The 26066-nt window shown below is 34.4% G+C and overlaps 1 protein-coding gene across 1 annotated transcript in view; it reads right to left on the bottom strand.

Annotated features, from left to right (window-relative positions):
- PTPRQ (protein tyrosine phosphatase receptor type Q) overlaps positions 1-26066 on the bottom strand; it is a 204787-nt gene that overhangs the window by 52638 nt on the left and 126083 nt on the right. The window contains exons 27-32 of the mRNA XM_054580156.1: positions 14104-14225; positions 10128-10314; positions 6990-7234; positions 4908-4974; positions 2126-2284; positions 1398-1620 (exon numbers count right to left, since the gene is read on the bottom strand). Of these exons, the coding sequence (XP_054436131.1) occupies positions 1398-1620; positions 2126-2284; positions 4908-4974; positions 6990-7234; positions 10128-10314; positions 14104-14225 (1003 nt within the window). The remainder of the gene's footprint in view (positions 1-1397; positions 1621-2125; positions 2285-4907; positions 4975-6989; positions 7235-10127; positions 10315-14103; positions 14226-26066) is intronic.

Below are 26066 nucleotides of genomic sequence, written 5' to 3'. Positions count from 1 at the left end.
AGTGTGTGCACAAACATACTTTAGAAATATAAAACATAGTAACTGTTGTACCTTGACCATCTTTGAAGATACCAGTAAACTAGATTTAGAATCGTCATATAGAACTTGTTCATATACACACAATTAAGACCAGCATTTCTTAATTCTGTGAGTGCACAGCTGTATTTTTACTTCCTATGCTTTTATGAAATATGAAACAGAATATGGGTGCAGAAGAGAATCAATCTTAAAAATCAGTAGGTGATTCTAACATATGCAAAGACAATTAAAACACCTTATTTAAAAACTATAGACATCCAGGCATTTAAAAATAGAAAACCAATTTACATTAATAAATTGCAATGCATAATTAATCTCTACTATTCTCAAGTTCTTATGATTCTATTGATTATATGAAGAGTCTGTTGTGGAAAATACACAAAATAAAAATATTCTTGATAAACATTAAACTTTGTGATATATCATTTTCATAATTATCATATGTATAATAATTACATTTCAGGCAATAATGTTTTAACCAAAGTAACTGTACTTAATGATAAATAGAGCATTCTTTTTTTAATTACCTAAGTTCTCAAACTTTTCTAAAGCTAATTTGGTCTATGATACTTATAAGTAAATTAGTACTTTAATTAGCTGGCAAGATAAGTCTAACTGCATTTTTCAAATTGAGTAGTAAAAAATTATATTTTAAAAATCAAATAATTTAAAATTTATAAAAAGCTGTCATCTTATGATACAAATATAATGGTCAATTTTATAGGAAAAAGAATCAATTTAGTAAATAAATTAACAAAGCCAAATAGCAGGAGTGAACTTTAATATGATATTCAATTATTAGGATCTACAAAATGCCAAATGTTAAAGTGAGTTGTAAAGATTTCAATCACTAATTCAAAATTTGATGGTATAAAAAACATAAAATTATTGCTATGAATAAGGTAAACTGAAGTCATCATTAACCAAAAGACTATGATGGTGTTTCTAAAAACCAGCATGTTAGCATGCATGACAAAATGAGTGAAAAACACAAAATATTACACATTAGTCACATTGTCCTCTACAGAAATAATTAAATTCTCCTACCTATATTCTCTAAGTGTGAATTTTTCATATTGACCTTATGTCACTTATCAGATCAAATCATAATTACCTTTAATTATTTTTATAATTAAAAATAATTAAGTTTGCCTGCTTCTCCCATAGAACTGAATGTCTGTGGAATGTGAGGACAATCCTTTGTTGATCTTTACATTCCTAGGAACTAAAATATCAGGCCATAATACATGATGGATGCCCAGTGTTTACTGGAAAGATAAAAGGACAGGTGGGTGGCTGGATAAAAGATGTCAACTAGCCTGCTAACACAATGCATGGCAGTTATAAACTGTACTTACAAATACTGCTTTTTTGGCTTCAGAGGTCCATTGCAAATTTTGTCTTCATTGCCCGGAATCATACATGCATGATCAGCACCTATGATGTAGATTTCTTCATTGCTACTAAACTTTGTCTTTCCTTCTGTACATGGAGGGTTAGGAAAGCCTTCATTTGTAAAATATGGCCTTGGTTTATTAAAATATGCATCATACCACTTTGTTACATTTCCATCATGCTGAGCTATTTTCAGAAAAAAAGAATGATGGTTACAAGTAACATAAACATGTATTTTCACATTTATAAAGGCTGTTTTTATAATTGCATGAGGAAATCCCAGACAAAATATCTCTCACTCCAGAAACCACCAGAGATGATTCAGCTGATTTACCTAGATAGGCAGCTAGAGAAAAAAACATCCCTCAGTCAAGGGTAACTCTTTTATTCACAACTGTCAAAGAAGCTATCAAGACTCCATCTTGCAAGGTCAGAACAGTCCTACTAGGATATGGAATAAATAAATCACATTTTTAAATTGTGCATTCTCTTATATTTATAAAAATTTTAGGCATAAATAAAAGATTAGTATAGTTAGTGATAATATTGAAAATCTATTAAGCTCAAGAGTTGTGCGATAATCAGGAGTCAAATGATATTACTTTTGAACTGAATTCTGAACCAAAATTTCTATACCATTTAGCAATTCATACTTTACAACTTAACAAGAGAACTTAATATTTGATGATACCTCCAGCTTCTGCTACAAGCACTTGCACATTTTTGATTGGTCCATGATCATCATTGTAGTAACATATTGGCATTCTGATTGTAATTGTTGTTGAAGTCACAAGCAATTTCCCTGTGGCGTCATAAATAGGGGTTGGCTTGGTTTTTGGTCGTGCTGGAGCTATAAACAAAGAAGAAGTATCATAATTGATTTTTTATGTCTGAAGAGAAGGAAAAAATTTTTAATTTTATTTCATGCAGGTAATTTACAGATAAAGTGATGACAAACATAAATAAAATAGAGTTTTGTTTTGATTCAGCAAATATTTAGCAATTATTATCTCCTCATGGTATAATTACATATTTGAGACTTAACCTGAAATGAATGTGACTCATGTGATTTTTGTACATTTAATCTTCACATATAAAATAAATTCAAATTATATATGCTTTCACTCATATATAAGTTTTATCAATGGATGACATAAAACTACTATTTTACTGTTTTATTTCTTCTTTAAATCTTTTAGCTAGTTTACCCATTTCTATTCTAGTCATACCAGCACCTTCCCCTGCACCCCTCCCCACCCCACGCCCGGTTATCCATCCCAAATGTCCTTTTATTTCTGTGGAATAGAGTCTCAAGAATAGAATTTCTGGAACAAAAGATATATGTATTTTTCACTTTAATAAATATTGCCAGAATAATTTCTAAAAGTGCCCTGATAATTCACATTTTACCATCGAAGCATACAAATATCTCAAAAATCAATATTTATAGAAGCTCTGTTTATTTAGTTTCATTTTATAGCTATATATATACACCGGCTGTTCAAGCAACAGTCAGTTGCTTAATCAAACTGCAATTTCTATGTTTATTAAATCTTTTTAAAAAGCCTCTCAATAATGCTATAAGATTGGCAATATTATTTCCATTTTACACATGAGGAAATGCCCTATGTCACATAGCTATAAAAGGGAAGCAAATCTTTTTAACTCAATCCTTTAGCTCATTCCTCTGAGATGTAAAGACTATGACTGTGGATGTGTAGCAAGTTCATTGGGGAAAATATCTGTGAAAGGTAAAGAGACAGTGAGCAGGAGTAGGTGGTAAGAGTCTTTAGACCACAGATCACAGGTCTGATACCCGTGAAGATGGAGAAGGAAGAAAGAATCCAGCAGGAAGAGCCGCAGGTTTCAAGGAGTTCTGAGGAGTTCTCAACAGAGCTACTGGGGAGTGCCCAGCAAAAGGTTTCTAGTTAGAAGAATCTGGCATTGGACATTACTATCCAACTTGACATTGTTTGTCAAATGTAAATATAATGAGACTACTATTAATTCAATGTCACTCTATGTTACTAACAAAATCATTCATGTTACTGAAGAAAAATTAATTTCTCCAGGACCCCAACCACTACAACCAGTACTCATATACCTTCTCTAGATAACTGGTCATTAGTCTACCCGCCCTAGCTAAGGTGTGGAAAGTAAGGATTAATCATCTTTACCTGGGATAACCAAAGCATCTGAAGTGGGCTTTTTTTTACTAAAGAATTAATACAATTCATCTATTGTTAACTGCATACCCACATGTCTGCCAATGAATAACAGATGCAAGCTCTCCCTTATGAAGTTAATTTAAAAAATTACTGATATTTTGAAGACTATGTATTTGTATATTCTAAGCAATAATTTATCAATTAAAAGCAAATAATTAACACAAGTATAGTATCGCAATTATGTAAAATGCCCATTGATGAAAAGACAAAATTTATCAACTTCACCTTACAGTAAATATTTCCTATTCTCGAGAGTATTAGTTTGCAGGCACTGTCCTTAGGGTTTTCTAAAGATTATCTCTTTTAATCCTCACAACAATCTATGAAGAAGGAAATGGCATTATCTCCACTATACAGGTTTATAGATGTTAAGAAACTTGTCCAAAGTCAAATGAATATCAAGTGGCTCATCCATGATTCTACCTCAGGAGTCTGACCCCACTGGTTTTAATCACTGTGCTCCGCCGTCATTACCGAAGACTGAGAAAAGTTGCTTCTTGCTATAAAGAGAGAAGCATCAGGGGGTGCAATTCTACTAGTGGGCCATACATATAAAGTTTTATTTGTTTTTGTTTTGTTTTGTTTTTAGCTCTCTGCAGGTTTTATACAGATTTTTAGACAGATGGCATAACTACATACATGTTTTCAGTCTCAGGAAAAGATGGTACCCGGAATGACTGAATGGCCTTGAATTTTGGAGGGTGAGGAACTCCAAATTTTAGTTTTACTTTCTACAAAGACTACCTGTCAGAATAATGAATTGATAAATCAGAATTTTTATAATCAGAATCATAAAGCTGAATACATGGTAGTTCAGTGAACACTATTTGATTAACTGAAAAGAACTTGACTTTCAATATAAATAAAGGTCATCCAAGGACTCTAATTAAAACTCGTCAACTTCTAGTCATGGGTAATTTAAAAAATGAGTTTTGTCTTCAATAAAATTAAAAATCAAAATAACAGACTATAAAATTTGTCTAAGAAAAGTTTAAAGTTAGAGATAAAGATAGAAGAAAAATAGCAGGTGAGTATTCTCTCTATTTAACATGGTAATTTGCAGCATTATTTAGGCACTTCAATTGTAGTTTTATTAAGCATACATTATTACTTAAATATGCTTATTATATGCACATGCATCATTTAAGTTGACTACCCCCTCAAGTCTAATACAAAATTCAAATTATAATTACTATTTGATTAAGACAACAGCACTTGTGTTTGAAAGACAGCTCATGTATGTACCTTTAATATCCATGGTTATTCTCATCTGAACCTTTGGCCCTGCACCAGCACCATTGATTGCATAAACCTAAAATAAAAAAAAATCTTGTTACTATTTTCAAATTATTGCTTATGTGTGTATGTATACCTGATTATGGTTTTATGTAATTTTAAAATGATTCCACTTTTAAAAACAATTGCAAATAGTTTATTAATTACATTTTTATCACATTCACTTAAATGTATATTATATGTAGAGAAAGAACATTAACAATAAAGTAATTCTTACAACCGATCTTATGTTACTAAGCCCTGAGAACAAAGACTGTGTGACCTTAATAGCTCTATCGCAGGGCCTAGGAAAGGAGTGTGGCTTCAACTGGAACCCATAGGAGGAAAAGAAAAGAACGTTGTGTGTGTACGCTCTCTTTCTCTACTCTAACATCTGTTCCTCCTCTCTGTAGCTAGGTAACTGACTTTCTGTAAATCCATATTCAAGATCCTCTTTTTTCCTTCGCTGAGATGAAATCCTATTCCTTCAGCCTCCCAGTTTTCCTGTATTAAATCATCCCTCTGAAAGTTGCCCTTTATGCCCTTCTTCACCCCTGCCCCAAAGAAACTGACGCTATAACCTGCATAATGCAGCATATACACATAAAGCATTTCTGTTTGTATATACAGAGGGTGATTTACACAGATGTGAATCCTTTCAATTAACTTTGTGCTTAGGAAACTGTAGACACAAAATCTTCTTTTATTCACATTATATTGCTATATAAAACAAAGACTATGTTCTTGGCCAGTTTTATTGTACTTGATAAAGAAAATTCAGTATATAATATGTTGATTGAAATTAATTAATTTATCTATTGGTGACCCACAGTCCATACTATAGAGTCTTTGATTAAATTAAAATTATAGTGGTATATATGATGTGGTATTTATGCTGTGATAAATAAACCAAGCTCCCAAAATGTAGTTAAAAATATCTAAAGAAAATATTTATTAGAGTTTGTAAATTTAAGAATGTATCCACAACAACAAATGATATTATGGTGTGCTTCATTATTTTTAGTTCTTTATGGTACATCATAACATTTAAGTTTCATAATAAATGATGAGTTGGGCAATGCTTCTCAAATTGCATTACGGAAAAAAGTCACTTGGAACCCTGGTAAATGAAGATATGCAGATTTTGATTCAGCAGATGGGGACTTTTAATAGCAAAGTCAGGATTTGAACCAAGGCTGTTCATTTCTTTTAACCACCATTCTCCCTCTAACAATCATTTCACAACGGTAGTCTATTTAATGGTATGTGCACAAGAATCTTAGCAAGACATATTATGTAATAATATATCAAATAAGCAAGGGAAGAAATATACATGTGTATACTTACACACAAATCATGATGATAGTATTCTCATAATTACAGAGTTGGTAGGAGAATTAGTTAATAAGCTAAGGTTTAATGTGAATTCTATGTTGCTTAAAAGATAATTTTCTGAATCAGATAATTATACTTGAAAATTGCAAGACTTGCCACAAAAATCATCAAAGGAGGAAACAAATAGTGAGTGTAAGTGTCTGCATACATGTGTGTGAACTCACATACATGCTTACCTTCCAAAATGGATAATTTAGAATGAAAATATGAAATGTTATTATCTTTTAGTAAAAGTTATGTGAACTACATGTGACTTTAAGTCATGTAAATAATTATATCTGCTCTTTGTCTTTGAAATTTGCTTTTCCATTTATAATCACACTAATAGTTTTCCAGTTGGTAGAACTCTTTTATATACCACTGCTCTTTGATTTTTAACACACATTTCCTTCCTTTTTATTTCTGCATCTCTACTAAAATCATACAAATGTTTTAATTATCTACATACTTTTTATAGAATTTTCTGTATTATAATAGGAAATCAACAACTTTATTTCTCCAAATCTGTTTGTTTGTTTTTTTTTGCTGGTATGTCTTAAACAATCCCACAAAAAGAGGAAAAATTTAGTGTGTACATAAGCAGAAGTAAATTTGAATACTGAATTTGTAAACTAACTTTGTAAAATAGGCAAATAATTAAAAGCTATGAATGCTTACACTGATATTGTATGTATGTCCACCTTTTAGTCCTTCTAACATTGCAATGACGGACGTGTCAGTTTTCTGGATAATACTGAGGTTGTGAATCTGGACAGCAGTAGGATCATCTTCTCGGTAAACTAGAGCTTGATATACTCGGATATTTCCATTGGGTTGAGAAGGAGGAAGGAATGTTAACTGAAATTTTGTAACTTCATCTGGTATCTTCTGAAATGTCATGTTGTTAGGCGGATCCTTAGGGACTAAAATGAAATATTTAGCAATTAAATCTTACAAAAAAGTGTTCTTTTTGATCTCCATATAAAACTAATTCACTTCAAATTGCTGTTTATAGGAATATTACCCAAACTATTTAAACCATTTGAATTATGGAAATGAGCAAAACAGCTGATGTGCTGTAAAATCACTGACATCTTTAGGTGGCAGGAACCATAATGCTGATCCAGTTTGTTTGCTTATTTATTTATTTATTTATTTGTTATTTATTTAGCTTTTATAGGCATTTATTTTTATACAGAGCACATTTCCATGGCTATTTGAATTTAATTAAAAATAATGTAGACTCATAGGAAGTTACAAAATCATGCACTTCCCCTAGCTTTCCCCAATGGTGACATCTTACATAACTATAGTTTAATACCAAACCTGGAAATTGGCATTGGTACAATGCTGCACTACAAACCAAATTCAAATTTAAGCATTTTTATGCTTCTTGTATGTAGTTCTATGCAATTTAATCCCATGTATAGATTCCTATGAGCATCAGCAGAAACAAGACACAGAGCTATCCCATCACCAGACAGGAATTCTCTCGGGCTCTCCTCGTATTTGCCCTCCCTGTCTCCCAACAGCACTAATCATTCCCCATCCCCATAGTTTTGTCATTTTGATAAACATAATGCATAATGGCTGTGAGATTCATTAGAGATGTTGCATATATTGGGAGTTCATTCTTTTTTTTATTGCCGAGTAGTGTTCCCTTACATGGGTGTATCAGAATTTGTTTAATCAAAGAAAAACATTTGCATTGTTTTCAGTATTTCTGTTATTACTAATATCTCTGCCTTTGACATTTACATACAGACATTTGCATGAACATAAGTTTTCAATTCTCTATGATAAATTTCCCAGAGTGTGATTGGTAAGTACATGTTTGGTTTCGTAAAAGATTACCCAGCTGTTTTCCAGTGTGACCATACCCTTTTATATTCCCACTGAAAAGTATGAGAAATCCAGTTTTTTTGCATCTCTGCCAGCATCTGATATTCTCACTATTTTTAAAATTATTATTTTATCTCTTCTAGTGGATGCAGTGATATCTCATTGTGGTTTTAATTTGCATTTTCCTAATAAGTAATTATATCAAAAATCTATGTTATCGTAAGTTTATTTGCCAATAATATTTCCTCTTCTGTGAAATGTCTTTTGGCAATTTTGTAATTGGATTTTTTAGAGTTCTTTATATAGTCTAGATATTCCAGTTTATTTTTGATAGTTAAATATCAATAAATTATTTTGAAAGTGATACACATGAGAGTAAAATTACTTTATGAATGTAGTTCATAATAATATATGTTATGAACTAGTTTTTGCTATACTCCATAATTAATGTTCTTTATATAAATGACTGATTGAGTGAATATATCTATTTTGACCAAATTGAAATGGATTTAGTCTTCCATTCTGTGTGAAGAATTTCCATAAAGAAGGCTGTTAAGAGCTGGCTGCTTGAAATTCAGGTACAAGCTTTTTTTTTTTTTTATGAATATCTTTACAGATAGGCCTTTGTGGAAAGAAACATATAAGTAAATAACAGTGAGAAAAAAAGAATCAGGTATTATTGTGCCAAATATCACATTTTAAGTACAGAAATACATAGCAAAAATTAAGGTTAAATTGGTTCAACACACATTTTCACAACATATGGTGTTATACATTTTTAGGATATATAAGAAATTTTTTTTTTTTTTACAAGAGATGTGTCTCTAAAATAAGATCAGATTTAAAGTTGGATAACTGGAAGAATCCTCTAAGTGCTGGAAAGAACTTCCTATCCTACAAGTATATTTGGTCTTAGATCTAAAATTTTACTCTTAGATATTTAGTAAAAGTTTATTATACTACAATATCCTTGAAAGAGGTAGCATATTAACATTCTCAATCAATGCTTTATGGCATGAATGTGAATAAGTTCCGCAGCATCTTTCCTCACAGGTAGCCAGGATGAGGGAAAATTGCAATGAGTATTGAAAAAAAAATCGTTATCTGGGATACATGTGCAGCAAAATGGAAACAAGCAGAATTTTAGGGTTTGGAGAATAAGAAGTACCTTTTAATTTAGAACCATAACAGTAGACAATACAGTAGATGACATAATGAAAAGACTAACTGAAAAGTACTTTTACCTCCTATACTTACCTGACAGATAGCAACAAATAAACTATAGCAACACATCCTTTCATGTGCTCTTTCCAAAGATATATCTGGTGGCAAAGAACATCAGGAGTCTGAAGGAGGATGGGGCAAGCAAGCTCTGGGAAGGTGACTCCACATTTAATTATTATTGGTTACAATCTTATTATTCATTCAGACCCTGTTCATAGGAACTTGAGGAAATCTGCATGGATTCTGACATTTATCAAATAGATTATATAATGAAACATGTAGTGAAGAAAACAGATATGATACACAGGACCTAGATTCTAATATCGAAATCCAGATTATTTAATAATAGAATGTTGTCACTTTAATGTATGTTTAAATCATGAGACAGAAATAATTAAAATGGAGTTTTAGGTGAAACATTATTGGCTATAGACAACTGGAAAGATCATTTCTTCAGCAAGATACCAATTTCTAAAACATTTAATGTTTAAATAAATGAAAAAAAGTACAATTGGGTTTATGAACTAATTTGTTTTTGACTTTACAAGGATTGATCATTCTACATGAAATTCCACTTTGCCTCAAAAATAGAAAGCTCTGCTTTTGTCAGTCAGAGTGTCACTGGATTTTATATTTACAGGCTTTAAAATTTTCTTGTAACATGTACTCCTTTTAGGGTGGGGTTTGAGAAACTTTAAGAGAGATACCCCACTAGGTCAATTTTTAGCAATGATGAAAAATATTCCTTACCTGATTCTAAAGTAGTAACAATCACTGCAGCACTCGACTTTCCTTCTGTATATGCAGCACTCACGTTTCCAGTGAATACAGTGATCACCACAGAATACCTTGTGAATATTTTTAAATCTTTAATTTCTATGGTTTTATTTTCTTCATTTGACTTGATTAAGGAAATATTAAATTCATCACTATCTACCTATAGAAAAAAATTGCTAACAATTAAAAGGAGCATTTGAGATACAAATCACTAAAATATAATAATACAAAGTTACACATGGTATATTTATCTAGTTAAGACTTAAATTGAGTCAACCCTTGAACAACATGGGTTGGAGCTGCGTGGGTCCACGTATAGGAAGATTTTTTTCAATTAATGTACTGTTTTCTTTTTTTTTTTTTTACTTTCTTTTTTTTATTTTTATTTTTTATTAAATTAATTTATTTACTTTTTAAATACATTTGTCTCTGCCTTCCCCCCACCTCTTTCCCTTGCCCCCTCCCACCTTCCCTCCCTCAGCTGTTTTCATTCTGCAGTTAGGAGTCTACAGGTGCAGCAGGCAGACTGTACGCATTGACCTACACCATTTACATAGGGAATTAAAACATCCGAAGCATGTTGGTAGCCACAGGGAGTCCTGGAACCAATACCTGTGGATACTGAGGAATAACAAGTTTTGATGAAATAAAAAGTTATATGCAGATTTTCAACAGTGTAGAGGTTGGTACCCGTAACTCCCATGTTGTTAAAGGGTTAATAGTATTTTTTTAAAAACAGATACTCCTGTAAAATCTAGTGTTACTTTAACAGTTAATTAATTAGTATTTCAACAATTAAAAGTAAAAGAAAAAAATTAACCCATCAAAAATCATCAAAATCAAGCAAAATTCATCTCTGCAGTAAATGGAACACTATTTTTCTACTCTAATGCTTTATTGAAGAAAGAATATAAGTTTTGATACCCAACCATCAAGGGTTAAAATTCCAACTTAGTCACTTAATAGCTCTATATAGCATTTGTTAAGTCACTTATGCTATCTGTGTTACTTTCTGTGTATGTAAAACTGGAGTGCTAATATGTATTTACAGTGTTTTGTTGACATGTAGAAAAAATAGATCTGAACTATTTTGTTTTTTTATACCATGACTCAAAAAAAAAGCACATTTTGTGATATAATTCAGGATGTGTGTGTGTGTGTGTGTGTGTGTTGTGTGTGTGTGTGTGTACAGGGTCCAGCACAAGTAATGCTCCTTTCTTATTACAAACTCTTTAATTACAAAATCATAAGCATGTAATTCTGTAACATAACAATATCATACTCAAGCAAACCATATGACATTTTAGGTGAAATCTTCAGATAAAACTATAAATTATAATACCCACATTATTAGCCTACCAACCACACTCAAGCAGGTGTTACTTTACTGGACCCTGTATGTATACATACCTGAAAAACAGTTTTCAGAAATATACTTGACATTTTATATACTTTTAAATTTTATTCCAATTTATTTAAAAATGCTAGTCTTAATTGTACTTTGAAAAACTCTGTTCTACTGTGGGAGCACGGTGTTGGTGAGGTGGGGGAGATCAATGGGGAAAAATTGGGACATTTGTAATTGAACAAGAATAAAAAATTAAATTAAATTAGGGGTCGAAACAAGAAGAATGTTAGGGGTAGAAAAATGCTAATCTACCACTATTCATGACACTGGATAAGAACTCAATTGTGGGTGTCATAATTATTAAATGTACACAAATTAATATTGTTATATATACTAAATATGCTTGTACAATTTATTTAAACATGGTCTGTCTTTGATGGAGAGTCTGGCCTATTTGCTGGAGGGATTAAACACAGGTAAAGATTCTAGCACTAAGGAAGGGCTTTTCTTTAGATGAAAATCAGAAAATTAGAAATTCTCGTATGCACGTTCATCTCAGGTACATGATTTTGAAACACTTTAAAACAAACTATGCACATTGTTTTCAGTACTAAGTTCATTTTCAACATGACCTGCCCTGCTAATTTTGAAAGATGGTTTTTGTTCAGTATATGGTCCTCAAATGGTCTTTTCTAAGAGCTTTTTAAACTTAATCCAATAAGAAACACAACAAAAGGCTGATACATAATACCAACTTTGGAAAAAATCTAATAGAGTTTTCCTACCTTAACACAGAGCAGTGGAAGGAGGTATTACACTGCTCTAAAATGGCAGGAATAAATTATCCTAGAAATCCAATTAATGAGGTGCATATTCCCACTGGGAGAAAGTGTGCATTTAATTAGTTGTCAATATTTAAATATCACATGAGCATCTGGCTTTTAAAATTTTCCTTAAGACCAGGGTTATATTCATACTGAGTAACAATTATCTAGAGATGAGTGACAGTTGACTCCTATAATGGAACACGGGTCCCCAATTCATCACTGCCCCGCCCAGTGAACTTCATTTTGACTGCTCATTTATGTTATTTGCCTGACTACACACTAGAGCTACTTGAACTCTGATTTTATAGAGTTGAGGTGAATTCCTCAAGATTTCATACAAGTAAGTAGCTGACACAGGATTTGTGGTGAAGTTTTTCAATAGTCCAGAACTCGCTGTGCTACCATAAGATGTTATAAAGTGAAATTAAACTAATCCAATACCCTCAATGACAACAATGGTTAACAAATATTGAGAAGTAAAAGTATGATACAGCATGTAGGTGATCTACTACATCTTTAAAATTTCTAATAAAATCAAAAAAAGAATTCTGGGCATTCAAATACAGCATGTATAAAATTTACCACCTTTCTTCACTAAACCTACTCTGTCTTTGTTATTGTTAACCATTATTTGTCCACTTACCCAGGACTGATACCTCAGACATTTTTGACTCATCATTTCCCTTCAATCAGTTTCAAGATGTTTGCTCATGTTATATTTGATCACCTATTATTATGAAACATTTTTATTTATTTCTGAAGTGTGGTAGTTTTATATACAATGTTAGTAATTAGATTGGTTCTATTTATTTCCTTTTTCTGTTCCGCCTCCAGCTTTCCTTACTTGGTAAACCTTTACTCATTTCTCAAGCCCCAGAACAAATTTAACCTGTTCCGTGAAGTATTATCTACATCCTGTGTCCCATATAACAGACTAACCAAGGATGTAAAAGACCTGTACTCAGAAAATTATAAGATACTGAAGAAAGAAATTGAAGAAGATACAAATAACTGAAAGCACATACTGTGTTCATGGATAGGAAGAATTAACGTCATTACAATGTCCATACTACCCAAAGCAACCTATAGATTTAACGCAATAGATTCAGGAGTCCAATGACATATTTCACAGAAGTAGAAGAAATATTTCAAAACTTATATGGAACCACAAAAGGTACCACACAGCAACAGCAATCTTGACAAAGAAGAAGAAAGTTGGAGGAATCACGCTACTTAATATCAAACTATACTATAAGTCGATTGCATATTGACTACTTATTATGTGTCAGACAATGTTTTAAATTCTTTACGCATATGAACTGAATTAGTCTTCACAAAATCTCTGTACTCTAGATACTATTATCTATTATTAATCTTTATTTTACAGATATGGACACTGAAACACAGGTTAAGTCTATTGTCTATGATCTAACTGAGCTAGAATTAAAAGGCAAATAGTTTGGCGCCAAAACTAAACTCTTTCTTTTTTAATTAATTTTTTGGGGGTGACAATGGTTAATAATATAGGCTTCAAGTGTACAATTCTATGAAAACATCATCGGTATATTGCATTGTGTGCCCAGCACATAAAGTCAAATCTTCCGCCATCTCCATATATTTGACCCCTTTTACCCTTTACTACCCTTTCACCCCCCTTCCTTCTGGTAACCACCATACTGTTGTCTGTGTCTATGAGTTTTTGTTTGTTGGTTTTTCTTGCTTGTTCATTTCCATGCACTACACTGCCTTTTGCAGAAGGTAACACAAGCCTTACCGATTCGACATCTATCAGATAGAATGTTGGTCCAGTAATGACAGCAGGTTCACTCCAACTGATGTTGATGCTAAAAGGTGATGTTGCTACTACATACACATTTTCAGGAGGACCATCTGGAGCTACAAAAATAGAAAAACATTTACTCATCTATATTTGATTTAGTATTTGCTACAGTACAGTAACAGAAAAGATCATTAAAAATGGATAGCCATAATGAATTAAGTAAGCATTAATTTATTGCTTACAGCATTCTAAAGGTGTTGACAAATAAAAACATGTAATTCCTTTAAAAATTACTATACATAAAGAACTCCTACATAATAAATTAATGGTCATAAATACATGATTTTTAAACTAAAAGTAATATTGAAAAGAAAGCTTTACTATTGCTAAAATAAATCTTTTTATTCTAAAATAGATAGCCTAACAATATTGTTTTAAGAAAACTTGCAAAACATATTTGACTACAGAAAAGTGAAATTGACACAAGGTAATTAGATTCAAATGTATTGTCATATGAATGTAAATTGAGTTGGTTTTATTGTTTTCACTGAAGGATTAGCATAGCAAATAAGTTATACACTGATCTTACTACAAATGTAAACATTTGCTGGATTCATTATGATTACAAACAAATTCCTTAATTCGTTCTATTTTTATTATTTTTTTTCATCAAGAGTGCTAGGTGACATAATATTTTAAGGAACTGACTAATGAAAACCATTGTGTAGGTTTTCTTTTTAAATTAAATTTATTGGGGTAACATGGGTTAATAAGATCATATAGGCTTCAAGTGTACATTTCTATGATACATGAACTGTATATTATATTGTGTGCCCACTACCCACAGTCAAATCATCCTCTGTCAGTCAGAAAAAGCTAGGAGCCATATGATTTCACTTACATGTGAGATGTGTTTTTAATATGTGAAACCGCTAGGTATTAGAAGGGTTTATAGAATGTTAAGAAGTATTTATTCCCAGTTAATTGGCATAGACATTGACCTAGGAACAGAGTTGTATACATTTCTGTGCTCCTTTTCCCCTAGTCAATTCTAGAGACATTGAATATTGAGAAATAAGTATTTCCTAGAATTTTTAATTTTTAAATTTACATAAGCAAATATTACTGGACAAATATTATTCCCCAAATCCTGAAAATGTATACAAAAGAAAATAAAATATTCTGTTCCTCAAACAATTTATAAAAAAGAAAAAGTTGTGTGATCTTGGTCAAACAACAAAATTTCTGGATCTCAGTCTCCTCCTCATAAGCATACTCCATAGTGTTTTTAAAAAGAGGTATGAGGCGAAAACATGTGAAACTGGTCAGTTGAGTGTTTGGCCCATCATTGTCAATTAATATACTGTATTATAATAAAGGGCAAAGTAAAGACAATGACTAATTAGAAATACAAATAACCTATGAGAGAGCAAAGGGCAAAGTGCTGAATATGGATGGGGTGGAAAGTCAAGGCAAATTGCACAGAGGAGATGGGAATTGAATAGGCTTTGAAAGATGAGAAGGATTTCAATAATCAGAAGAGCAGGTTTCGGGGCACTTCTTTGGGAAGAGGGTCATAAGCAAAGCCACAAAGACGTAAACAACAGGGCCTACAGACAGATAGATTTTATTATTATAGAACTGCTTTTTTTGGTAATCTCATGTCTATTATTTTATGCATTAAAAATATTACTCCAGGAAGGGGTCCAAGCATTTCACTAGACAGCCAAAAGAATCTGTGGTACAGAAATGAGTCAGAATCCCTAAATTCAAATAGAGATATCACAGAGAGACCACTGTTCATGGAGGAATATAGTAGGGAACAAGTTTCAAACAGTAACTTGGAGACTAATTTAGGGCACATTTGATTATCATGTTAAGGAGTTAGAAGTTCATTCCTTAAACAATGAAATGTCACTGAAGGTTTTTGACAAAGGTAAGTATTCTGAAGCACTGAGTCCATATAGGCCAATTCCAAAAAACAGGCAAGATATTATGAAACCATAACTTACAAAAGAGACAGTAGATATTGATAGGAGGATATGAATCATAGAGTCATTTAGAAAATTTAAAAAAAATTATAAGCTTATTAGATGTGTACACAAACTGAGATAGAGGAAGTCTTAAAAGGTAATTCTTATATTAGTATTGGGAGAATGCTGATAGAATTCCCAACAACAGCACATTAAGAAACAGATAATGATTTTCGTTAGGGATGAGACTATGGAAGGAGATGATAAAATTGGATTTGTACTCGCTGATTCCGAGAAACTCATGAGGATTGAGTTACCTACCTGGCAATTAGAAAGATAAGTCTAAAATGAGGAAGACAGGATGGAAAAGGTTGTATTTAAAAAAATATTTCAGGTAATTCCTTACAAACTGGGTTAGTGTAAATATGGCAAATATATCTATTTTATGTGTTTCACATGTTCTGAAGAGAGCTGAAAGTTTTATTTCAATACCAGATAGGTATTTAAGATGTTAATAGTAGTGACAATCTCCAACTATATATGAATTATTGGTATAAGAACATATTTTTCAGAGAGATGATGTAAAGTATTTTCAATAATAGCAATGAACTATAAATGTTACTATAGAGCAGTGATTTTCAAACAGTGCGGAGCAAGAGGCACACTGGTGTGCCGCAAGAATTTTGAAAACAGGCAATATTTAGTCAGGGGCACTGACCTCTTTTCCCCTAGATTGTTAAATAAAAAAATGACAACAGCCAACACAACAAAAGCTGTCCAGTGTGAATGAATCAGAATTATACCTATTTTTTGGTCAGATCAGCAAAAAGTATATTTTTTTAGTGTGCTGCAGAATTTTGATAATTAGTTTCTTTATGCCATGACATGGAAAAGGTTGAAAATTGCTGCTATAGTGGTATCTAGCAAATACATGTAAGAAGTTTCTGTGGGGAAATGTCTTTGGCGTGCCAAACATATCCTTCCTACTTGTATCTCTTCTGACCCTTGGGCAATACTTTGAACATTAACTTGGAGATCCAGTCCAGACGGCCCGAGGAAGCATCCAGGGGATGCTCCAGGATCCAGGCCTCCAATGAGCTGAGAGCTGCCAATAATGATGACAGAATTGGGTCCAACACATATAGTAGAAAAGATCATGGAATCTGTGTATCCTGACATCTTCAGTTGTATTACATTTAGCTTTACGACATGACTCACATTCTAGCATAATTTGTTTAGGTTATTATACATAGTAAACGAAAGTGATGAGAACTCTCCCGCCACCAGCATAACTATGTTAGGGTGTTCTCACAGAATAATGCAATCTCTTTTCAACAGTGGTAACATTTTTCTTTTCAAACTTATTCCTTAGAAATGTTATGCTCACCTTCTCCTTAACAAACAGTAGCTCTGACTCTTTTTATTCAAAATGTTAAACGAGTGGATGGGCTTCTGGACAGTAAATATCAGTAAATATAACATTACTGATAATTATTACATACTCTCCTCACAGAGAAAACTGCTCGGAAAAATATAAAATGTTTTGTGGGTTTCAATGGCCTATCTTCTTTTTTTTATCCTTACTTGAGGACATGCTGATTTTGGAGATAGGAGAAGGGAGGGAGTCAGAGAGGGAGAGAAACATCAAGAGAGAAACACATAGGTTGCCTCTCCTACGTGCCCCAACCGGGACAGAAACGCACCCCAGACATGCACTCTGACCTGTGACCTTTTCATTTTACAGGACAACACTCCAACCAACTGAGCCACAGGGACCAGGGTTCAATGGACTATCTTCTACCTTTGACTGTGTAAAAGAGAATGGGCTAGAAGCTAAGTATAAATTTATTAGGCCCCTTGATTATTAATGTTTTTGCAAAACCTGCCTTTTAGCTCTGTAAGAACCATTGTCAGAGAAACAATTTTAAGAAAGCCCACATATTTCAAGTTGTATAAGAGAAAAATATTCTTGGCTTCTCTTCTCTTTAGGTATACCTACATGTTCTATTGGCTTTTAGATGAAATTTATGTATTTACTCAATCATCAGATATTTATTGAGCACCGCCTATGTCTTCAGCACTAAAAAAACACAAAGCCCATAGCTGTGACCAAGGCAGGTGCGGACCTATTCATATAGAACCTCTCATATGTAATGGTTCTTCTTCATTCTACAGCTGTCTAGTGAGCAATTACTACATGCTAGGCATGTTTGAGGTGCTGGAGATAGAGACGAGAAGCAAAGAGACAGGGATCATGGAAACTCCTTTTTAGCGGAGGGAGAAATAATAGTATAACAGTTTGTATAAATATACAATATACAGGTAAAAATATACCATGTAAAGAAGTATACATATCATTGCAAACAATGAAGCAAGATAATGGGAATGGGGAAGCCGATGGGAGTTACTGTGTTAAATATGGTGGTCAGAGCATGCCTCTCTAATCAGGTGACATTTAAACAGAGATTTGAAAGAGGTAGGGGAGCACGGGGATGTTTGAAAGGATAGTGTCACAGGGAGGAAAATGGGTAGTACAAAGTCCCTGAGAAAAGAGTGTGCCTGGTATGTTCTAGGAATAACAAGGACTCCAGTGAGTCTGGAATAAAGTCAGTCAGAATGAGAACTGGAAATGAAATGGGGGCCAAGCTGTGCAGTGCATTGAGGCCACTGCTTAGGTCTTTGTAGAGCTGTTATCATGGGGAAAAAAGGAGAAATGCCACAGTTTATTATCACGAACTAGAAGGGGACTCTAGAGATTTTGGTGCTTTGGATATTTTACTCATACCAGAAAGATGGATCGAAATGAATTAGATACCAGCTAGAAGAGGGCAGACGATCTATAGAACCTGCTTGATTCACATACTCCTATAAAGTGCTAGTAAACGCCTTGTCTGGTTTCAGGAACTGTAGCCTTGCCAACAGGCGAGAGGGCCCCAAGGTTGGAAGTAATCGAGGAGGCCTTAGGAAAACAGGCCACTGAGGAGATGAAACCTGTCCCCCTGGCAGGGGCTGCACCCCTCATATCATCCCGCTTGGCCCTGTGATGGTCGGTTAGTCAAAGACGGGTAAGATCTCTCAAGAGGACAGATGACCTAAGACAGATATGGCCAGTATGGGCAGCAGACAAGGACTTGGGGGACACGGAGAAAGGGCAAAAAGGCCTGTACCCCTTGGCTGGGCTTGGACATGGCTAGAGTCCTCATTCTATCTGAAAGAAGTCTCCTTATCTCTTGGTGGTTCTTCCCTACCCACCTGGCTCAGGCTTGAAACAATACTAAAGGCAGGTACAGCCCTAAACTGGATATGGCGGTTCCTGGCAGGGGTAGGAGGGTGGGTGGAAGATGGGGGGAGGGATCAGGCCTAGAAGTTCCCTGAAGCCTGCTTTGTTCTTCCCTCAAAAGCTATGATAACTGGCTCATACTGGGAAGGAGATTTACATTATTCAGAGACCTTGACCTGAGGCAGATCTCCTGTGTTCCTTCAATTGTTATCTATGATCTCCATTTGTTTTTTGTAAACATAGCCTTTTGACATTGACTGATGAGCTTTGCATCCATCCCCTGTGCATATGGTTCTCAATAAAAGCCTTTGGACACAGGGGCTCGGGACCTTCTCCACTAGAGGGAAGAGCCCTGTCCCCTCCCCTGGCAAACAGAGAAGTGTTTGCAATGACTCGTGTTTATTCCCCCATCCATGACAATCCCGGGTAGGGCTCTCCGGGATTCAGAGCCCCACTCCCTCCTCAGCTGGCTCTGGACAGTGACCCTCAGATCCAGAAGCGCCCCCCTGTGACAATAAAGTACACCAACTCAATGGCTATCAGGGCAACGCATTTAAACCTAACACATTTTAGCAGGCAGGCAAGGTGATTGGCACATTATTGTTGCCCAGACATCACAAAGGGCTTACTGAGAATTTTCTTCGGCTAAGAAAGCTGACAAGATTTTTCTGTGACCATGTTGATGATGGCTTCAGGTTGGAGATATTTCCAGGGAAATATGGCCATGTATTCTCTGCCCATAGTCTAGATCTTTGGGGTCTCGACTAAGGACAGATCCAAAACCACTTCCCAAGGAAAACCTTGGCTGGTGTTGCAAACATGTGTCTCGACCAGCTCACAAAGCAGTGTGATGCCTTGGTTCAACTTCTAATCTTTCATAGTAAAATGTCAGCCCTTCAATTACTGCTTCAGCACTAGCAAATCAAAGCCCTCATCAGGGAGAGTCTGCTACCCCAAGCAGAGCTGAGAGAATAATGGCATTCAAAAATCATTCACGGTACATAGTAACCATTTATACTACTAAATATTTTAAGGTCTATACAGTAATCAATCATTATGAAAAGACAAAGTATTTAACCCCATGCTGAAATGTGCTTTAATACCAGGTCTCGAACTTTTTTTTCTCCCTTCCTTCCTTCCTTCCTTCCTTCCTTCCTTCCTTCCTTCCTTCCTTCCTTCCTTCCTTCCCACCATCCCTCTCTTCTTTCTTTCTTTCTTTCTTTCTTTCTTTCTTTCTTTCTTTCTTTCTTTCTTTCTTTCTTTCTTTCTTTCGAGCAATCACTCTAAGCATATGCATTTTCAATAAACTTGATGAAATTGCCTGTTTTGTTACAATGTGTTCCCTTTGTTGAATTCTTTGTGAAAACTTTCTCTTAGAATGCATTATACAATTTGTATACTTGAACAATTAGAATATGCTGGAACAAGAACTCTTAAATCTAAACTCAAAAATAAAAACAAACACATACATAACTGAATTGATATGTGAATATATTATATGCATATAATATATAACAATGTATATTTCATATGTATAAAGCAGTGAAAATGATCATTTGATTAATTCATAGATGATTTCAGAGAAATATTTAATAGCATATGCTCAAGTCTATCATAAAACAGCATCTAATTATTTTAGTATTATCTAAATTTTATAGTGTACTTGTAAGTATATAAAAATTTCAAGTTCCTTTTAGGTAATTTTCTCTTGGAATTTATCAAAATCCAAAATACATAATAAAATATATCAGTATTACTTTTTTTATTACAGTATATAGTAAGTTACTATTAGATTGATAAGGGGAATGAATATAAAATTATAATTATGAATGTCAAAAATCAAAATAAAAGAAGCTGATGGCAGTAAAGGTATAGGAGTCAAAAAGCGCCAGTTTCAAAGCTTAGTAACTTATAAGCATCCTTGGGAGACTTTGTTTGTCTCCCCATAAACTGTCACATTCTGATTTAGGATTGTTTGTGAAATGAATCTAGTCAGTAATGGGCCAAGATATCACTATACCCTTTCTCTTATAAATCACAGCAATTTACTCAGTAAGAATGATCTATCCTTATTCTCTCATTCCCCATAATCCAATCACTTCCTCTCATAAGCACTTTCCCCTGGTTTTCACAATAATGCATTTTCTGTAACTAACAACCATCATTTCCTGATTATCATGCTTCTATCCTTGCACAGGAATGTGGGTCTTATGTGGGTCAGGGTCATCTTTCCCATCCATCTGTGTCCCCATGCTAAGTGTGTTGGCTGAAAGGTGAGTCTGGACAGACCATCATTTTGCCTAGTCCATATAAAAGTTTGCTCCCAAGCCTGTGCCGCTTGGATTAAGGACCATCAAATTTTGGTGTGTCTAATACTACACTTTCAGAATAAGCACATTCAAAGACTTATTAGTGACTTTGCCTTCTGCAGATTCCTGTAAATTTAATTTAGTGGTGAAAAATGTTGCAGAAAATACTCTGTGGTTTTTAGTGTACCATGCTAGAGTGACTTTCCTACAAGCATAAACATAAATACATACATGATTTGAAAGCAACTCAAAGGACAGAAAATCTTGAGCTCTGTACACAAATAATTTAAATCATCTGTATATCTATTTGAATTTAAGTTCAGTTTAAAGTTTATTTAAAGGGCCTACCCTTCAGGGTCTTTTAGTTTCAGAATTTGGTATACTGGACCACTGGCTTCCTAGCTACTGCCATTACTAAATGAAGGACCTGCTTTTTCCCAGCTATGCAAATATTAGTGACCTCTAGAATATTGTTTTTTTTTAATTTTTTTATTTTTAATTAATTTATTTACTTTTTTTTAAAATTAATTTATTTACTTTTTAAATACATTTGTCTCTGCCTTCCCCCCACCTCTTTCCCTTGCCCCCTCCCACCTTCCCTCCCTCAGCTCTTCCCCTTTGGTTTTGTCCATGAGTCCTTGCTATATGTTCCTTGACTTTCCCCTTCCCTTCCCTTTCCCTGCCCCCCCCTTCCCTCTTGTCTCTGTTGATTTCTTTTCCTTTCAGTGTTGCTGGCCATATTTTCCTTGCTTCTTTGCATTGTTGGTTAGGTTCCGCTTATAGGTGAGATCATATGGTATTTGTCTTTTGCCCCCTGGCTTATTTCGCTTAGCATGATGCTCTCCAGTTCCATCCATGCTGTCGCAAAGTTTAGTACTTCTTTTTTTCTTTCTGCTGCGTAGTATTCCATTGTGTATATGTACCGTAATTTTTTGATCCAGTCATCTACTGATGGGCATTGAGGTTGCTTCCAACACTTGGCTATTGTAAATTGTGCTGCTATGAACATTGGGGTGCATAGGTTCTTTTGTATTGGCGTTTTGGTGTTCTCAGGATTGGCTTTGCTTCAGCACAACTGAAAGAATTTGCTTTGAATTTTATTTTTTAATTCATTAATTTTTTAAAGATGTTTTAAATTGTTATTCTGTTACAGTTGTCCCAATTTTTCCCCCTTTGCCCTCCTCTGCCCATCCCACCCGCTGCTCCCCCAGTCAATCCCCACTCTGCTGTCCATGTCCGTGGGTCACTCATACATGCTCTTTGTCTAGTCCTTTCCCCTTCTTTCCGCCATTACCCTCCTCCCCCCTCCCTTCTGGTCGCTTTGCGTTTTAGAAGTCTCTCAGGACTAAAATTATGTCCAGGTAGTTTGGGTGTATTTCTTGTGTCTTATATAATTCAGGACAGCAAGGGCCCTGAAGAAGTTCAGCAATTAGACTGACCGTAGCGATGCAGGCCAAGAACATCTTAGGACATGTCCCACTGGTTATAATACTGCATAACTGGCTCTCCTTCCCTGGTGTTAGATGTTTTCTTAGAGCCCAGTGATTTCACTGCCCAATAAAGGATACTACTGTTGTTGTCTTAACCATCTCCTACTGTTTTACAAGACTTTAATTTTGTTTTATAATTACATTTTTCCAACAGCAAGATGGTATCACAAAGGGCAAATATTACAAGCTTGAGAATCTTTCTGATTAGTGTCCTTAATAAGTACTGGGGATGATTGGTGGACATCCACAGCATTAGACTTTACTGTGTGACTTTTTCTTTTGACGCTTAATTAGTGGTTTTCCAACTCATTTCAAACAAGCATAAGGTAAAATAAAAAAAATGCAAAATATGAACAATCACAAAAAAGAAAAAACAAAACAAAACCCTGCCCCTTCTAATACTAGCTATGCCAAGTAAGACTGAAAATTTTCTAATAGTAGTGACATTATATTTAGAATCAGGTAACATCGTTTTAGGAATGCATCATGTTCATAAAACAACTTTCTACCAAACTGGTTATCAAAATGTTACCTCCAGACCAGCAGCAACAATGTTACCTAGGAATTGTTAGAAAAGGAAATTGTGAGGCCACGCCCCAGACTTACTGAGCCAGAAGCCCTGGGAAGGCTCCAGCACTCAGGGGCTTTCACAAGGCCCCGGCCCTGCCGCCCTGATGACTCTAAGGCCTGTTGTATGAGTTTAAGAAACGTACCCGTGCCCACTCTATCCAGATCATGAAGGTGGAGGAGACTCCGGCCAGCGCGTGCCACGGACCAGCAGCCAAGCAGTTCCAAGAGTCCCAGATCAGGTCCCCACTGCCCCACTGGGTCCCTCCTTGCCAGCACAAGCCATACTTCACCACCAAGAGGCCCAACACCTTCTTTTAGATGCAGGGCCCCCCTATCCGCTGGTCTGCCAAACAAACTACTTGGGAAAAAAAATAGAACTGCTGCTCTACAACATCAACATACCACTTGAAAAAGTAGTGTCGTTGTTCTTTGGATTATGTGATCAATGGTAATAAGGCTGGAAAGGGGGATTAAGTGACTGCTCTGTGAGGGCTGGGGAAGTAGTTGGGGGGTTGGCTTGGGAGCTGGTGATAGATATGCAAACATGCATCCAGCCAACCAACCCTCCACAGACTGGTCTCCTACCTCTCATTTATTTTTATTCTGGATAAACTAAAAGAGGCTTCTTCCTACCATCACTCCTTCCCTATAACAAAGTTCCTAGAGTGATAACAGATCAGCATGTTTCATGAGAACCTAAGAAAGCAACATTAGCTTTACCATGCAGCTCTGTGTAGGAACAACCTGGAATAATTCATATAAGGCTATCACCCTACGGGGTGTTAGGGCCAGGGTAAATGTTGCTGTTTTGTCTGCTCATCCATTGGATGCGGGTACACTAAGAGTAAAATAAAAGAGAAAAGAAACCAAAAGTATAGTTTAAGGTTATGTATGTTAGGGAAAATCCCATCCAATTTGTTAGGGACATGGCTGGCTTACTTACTAGAAGCTATATAAGTTCTCCAGGTCTGTCTTAGTACCAGCTGTCAAAGCTAATAATATCACATAATGATATTCCTTAAAATTTCCTTTAACTGTTTTGTTTTTAGTACTTTTGCTGAAAAAGACATTCCATTTGCTTATGCAAATGGTATTTTAAAATATTTTTATTTATAGCCTGGAAAATAGCTTAACAACCTTGCTTTTGCTTTTTTGACATTAAATACAGATTTGAATGCTTTATTACAGAGCTTAATTTAGTGTGCTTACTATTACTTCCTTTGCATTATGATTTCACCTTAATATCTCTGCTTTGTAATCCTACTTGGCACCCCTCCACCTCTTAGTATTTTCATATGACCTTGAGGCTTTGCCCAAGTCCTAGACACAACCTAAGAGCACAGGCTCTACCCTAGAAACGAATGAGGTTCATGAATGAATCAAAATGTGCAAAGTTCTTAGAATAGTACCAACATATAGTAAACACTTACTAAGCTTAGCAATCATTATTATTCTTAACTGTCCAGCCAAGGGTTCTCAATTCAGTTACTGGGCCCAATCAGAAAGTACCCTAAACCATCAGGCAAGGGAATCCTATGGTCTTTTCAGAAAGGAGACTTTTCCATAGTCAAATTAAATTTCTCCCCACTTCCTTATATAAATGTAGAAGAAAATAGAGCTGAATTTTTGTTGACCCAGGGCTCAGGACTGAGGCACCCCTGAACTGAAGTCTAAACCACAAAGAATTAAGCTTACTTCACACTTCTTTCTAAATCAAGAGTCTCAGAAGAGAAAAATAAATTCAAGTTAACATGAAATTTGAAGTTTGAGATGAGAAACTGATAGAATTCATTTGAATTTTTAAGTGGTAAAATGCAGCTAGCTATGTTAGGGAAAATATTTTTTTCCTTTTTCTTTCCTTAGGATAATCAAGTTTTCTATAATATTGATTTTAAAATATAATATAGTGATAATCCTTATAATTTCCTTTGATTTTGAGTGATTTTAATGAAAAACACATTCTATGCACTTATGTAATGGTGCATCAAAATATTTTATATTTAAATTCTGAAAAACATGTTTAATAACCTGGAAATAGCTCTTTAGAATTAAATATATAGTTGAATGATTTATTAAATACTTTAATTTTATATGTTTAGTATTATGTCATATAAATAATGATTTTATCCAAATATGTTCGCCTTGTAATCACACTTTGCAGCCCAAATTTAGACATTGTTCTCTTTTGCTTTCTTCATGGACTATTAGCCTACTATGATCCAGCCTGCTATACAAATTCATTGAGTTTATTCTCTGTTAACCATTTAAATATTGTTAATATTCAACCTACTTAAAGTAGGCATTTATTATTTTTCCTTATTGCTTAAAATCCTTC

Source organism: Pteronotus mesoamericanus, unplaced genomic scaffold (assembly GCF_021234165.1).
Source record: "Pteronotus mesoamericanus isolate MK-2021 breed Mesoamerican mustached bat unplaced genomic scaffold, CSHL_Meso_final contig_56, whole genome shotgun sequence".
Taxonomy (NCBI): Eukaryota; Metazoa; Chordata; class Mammalia; order Chiroptera; family Mormoopidae; genus Pteronotus; species Pteronotus mesoamericanus.
This window is presented reverse-complemented; position numbering and strand designations above follow the sequence as displayed.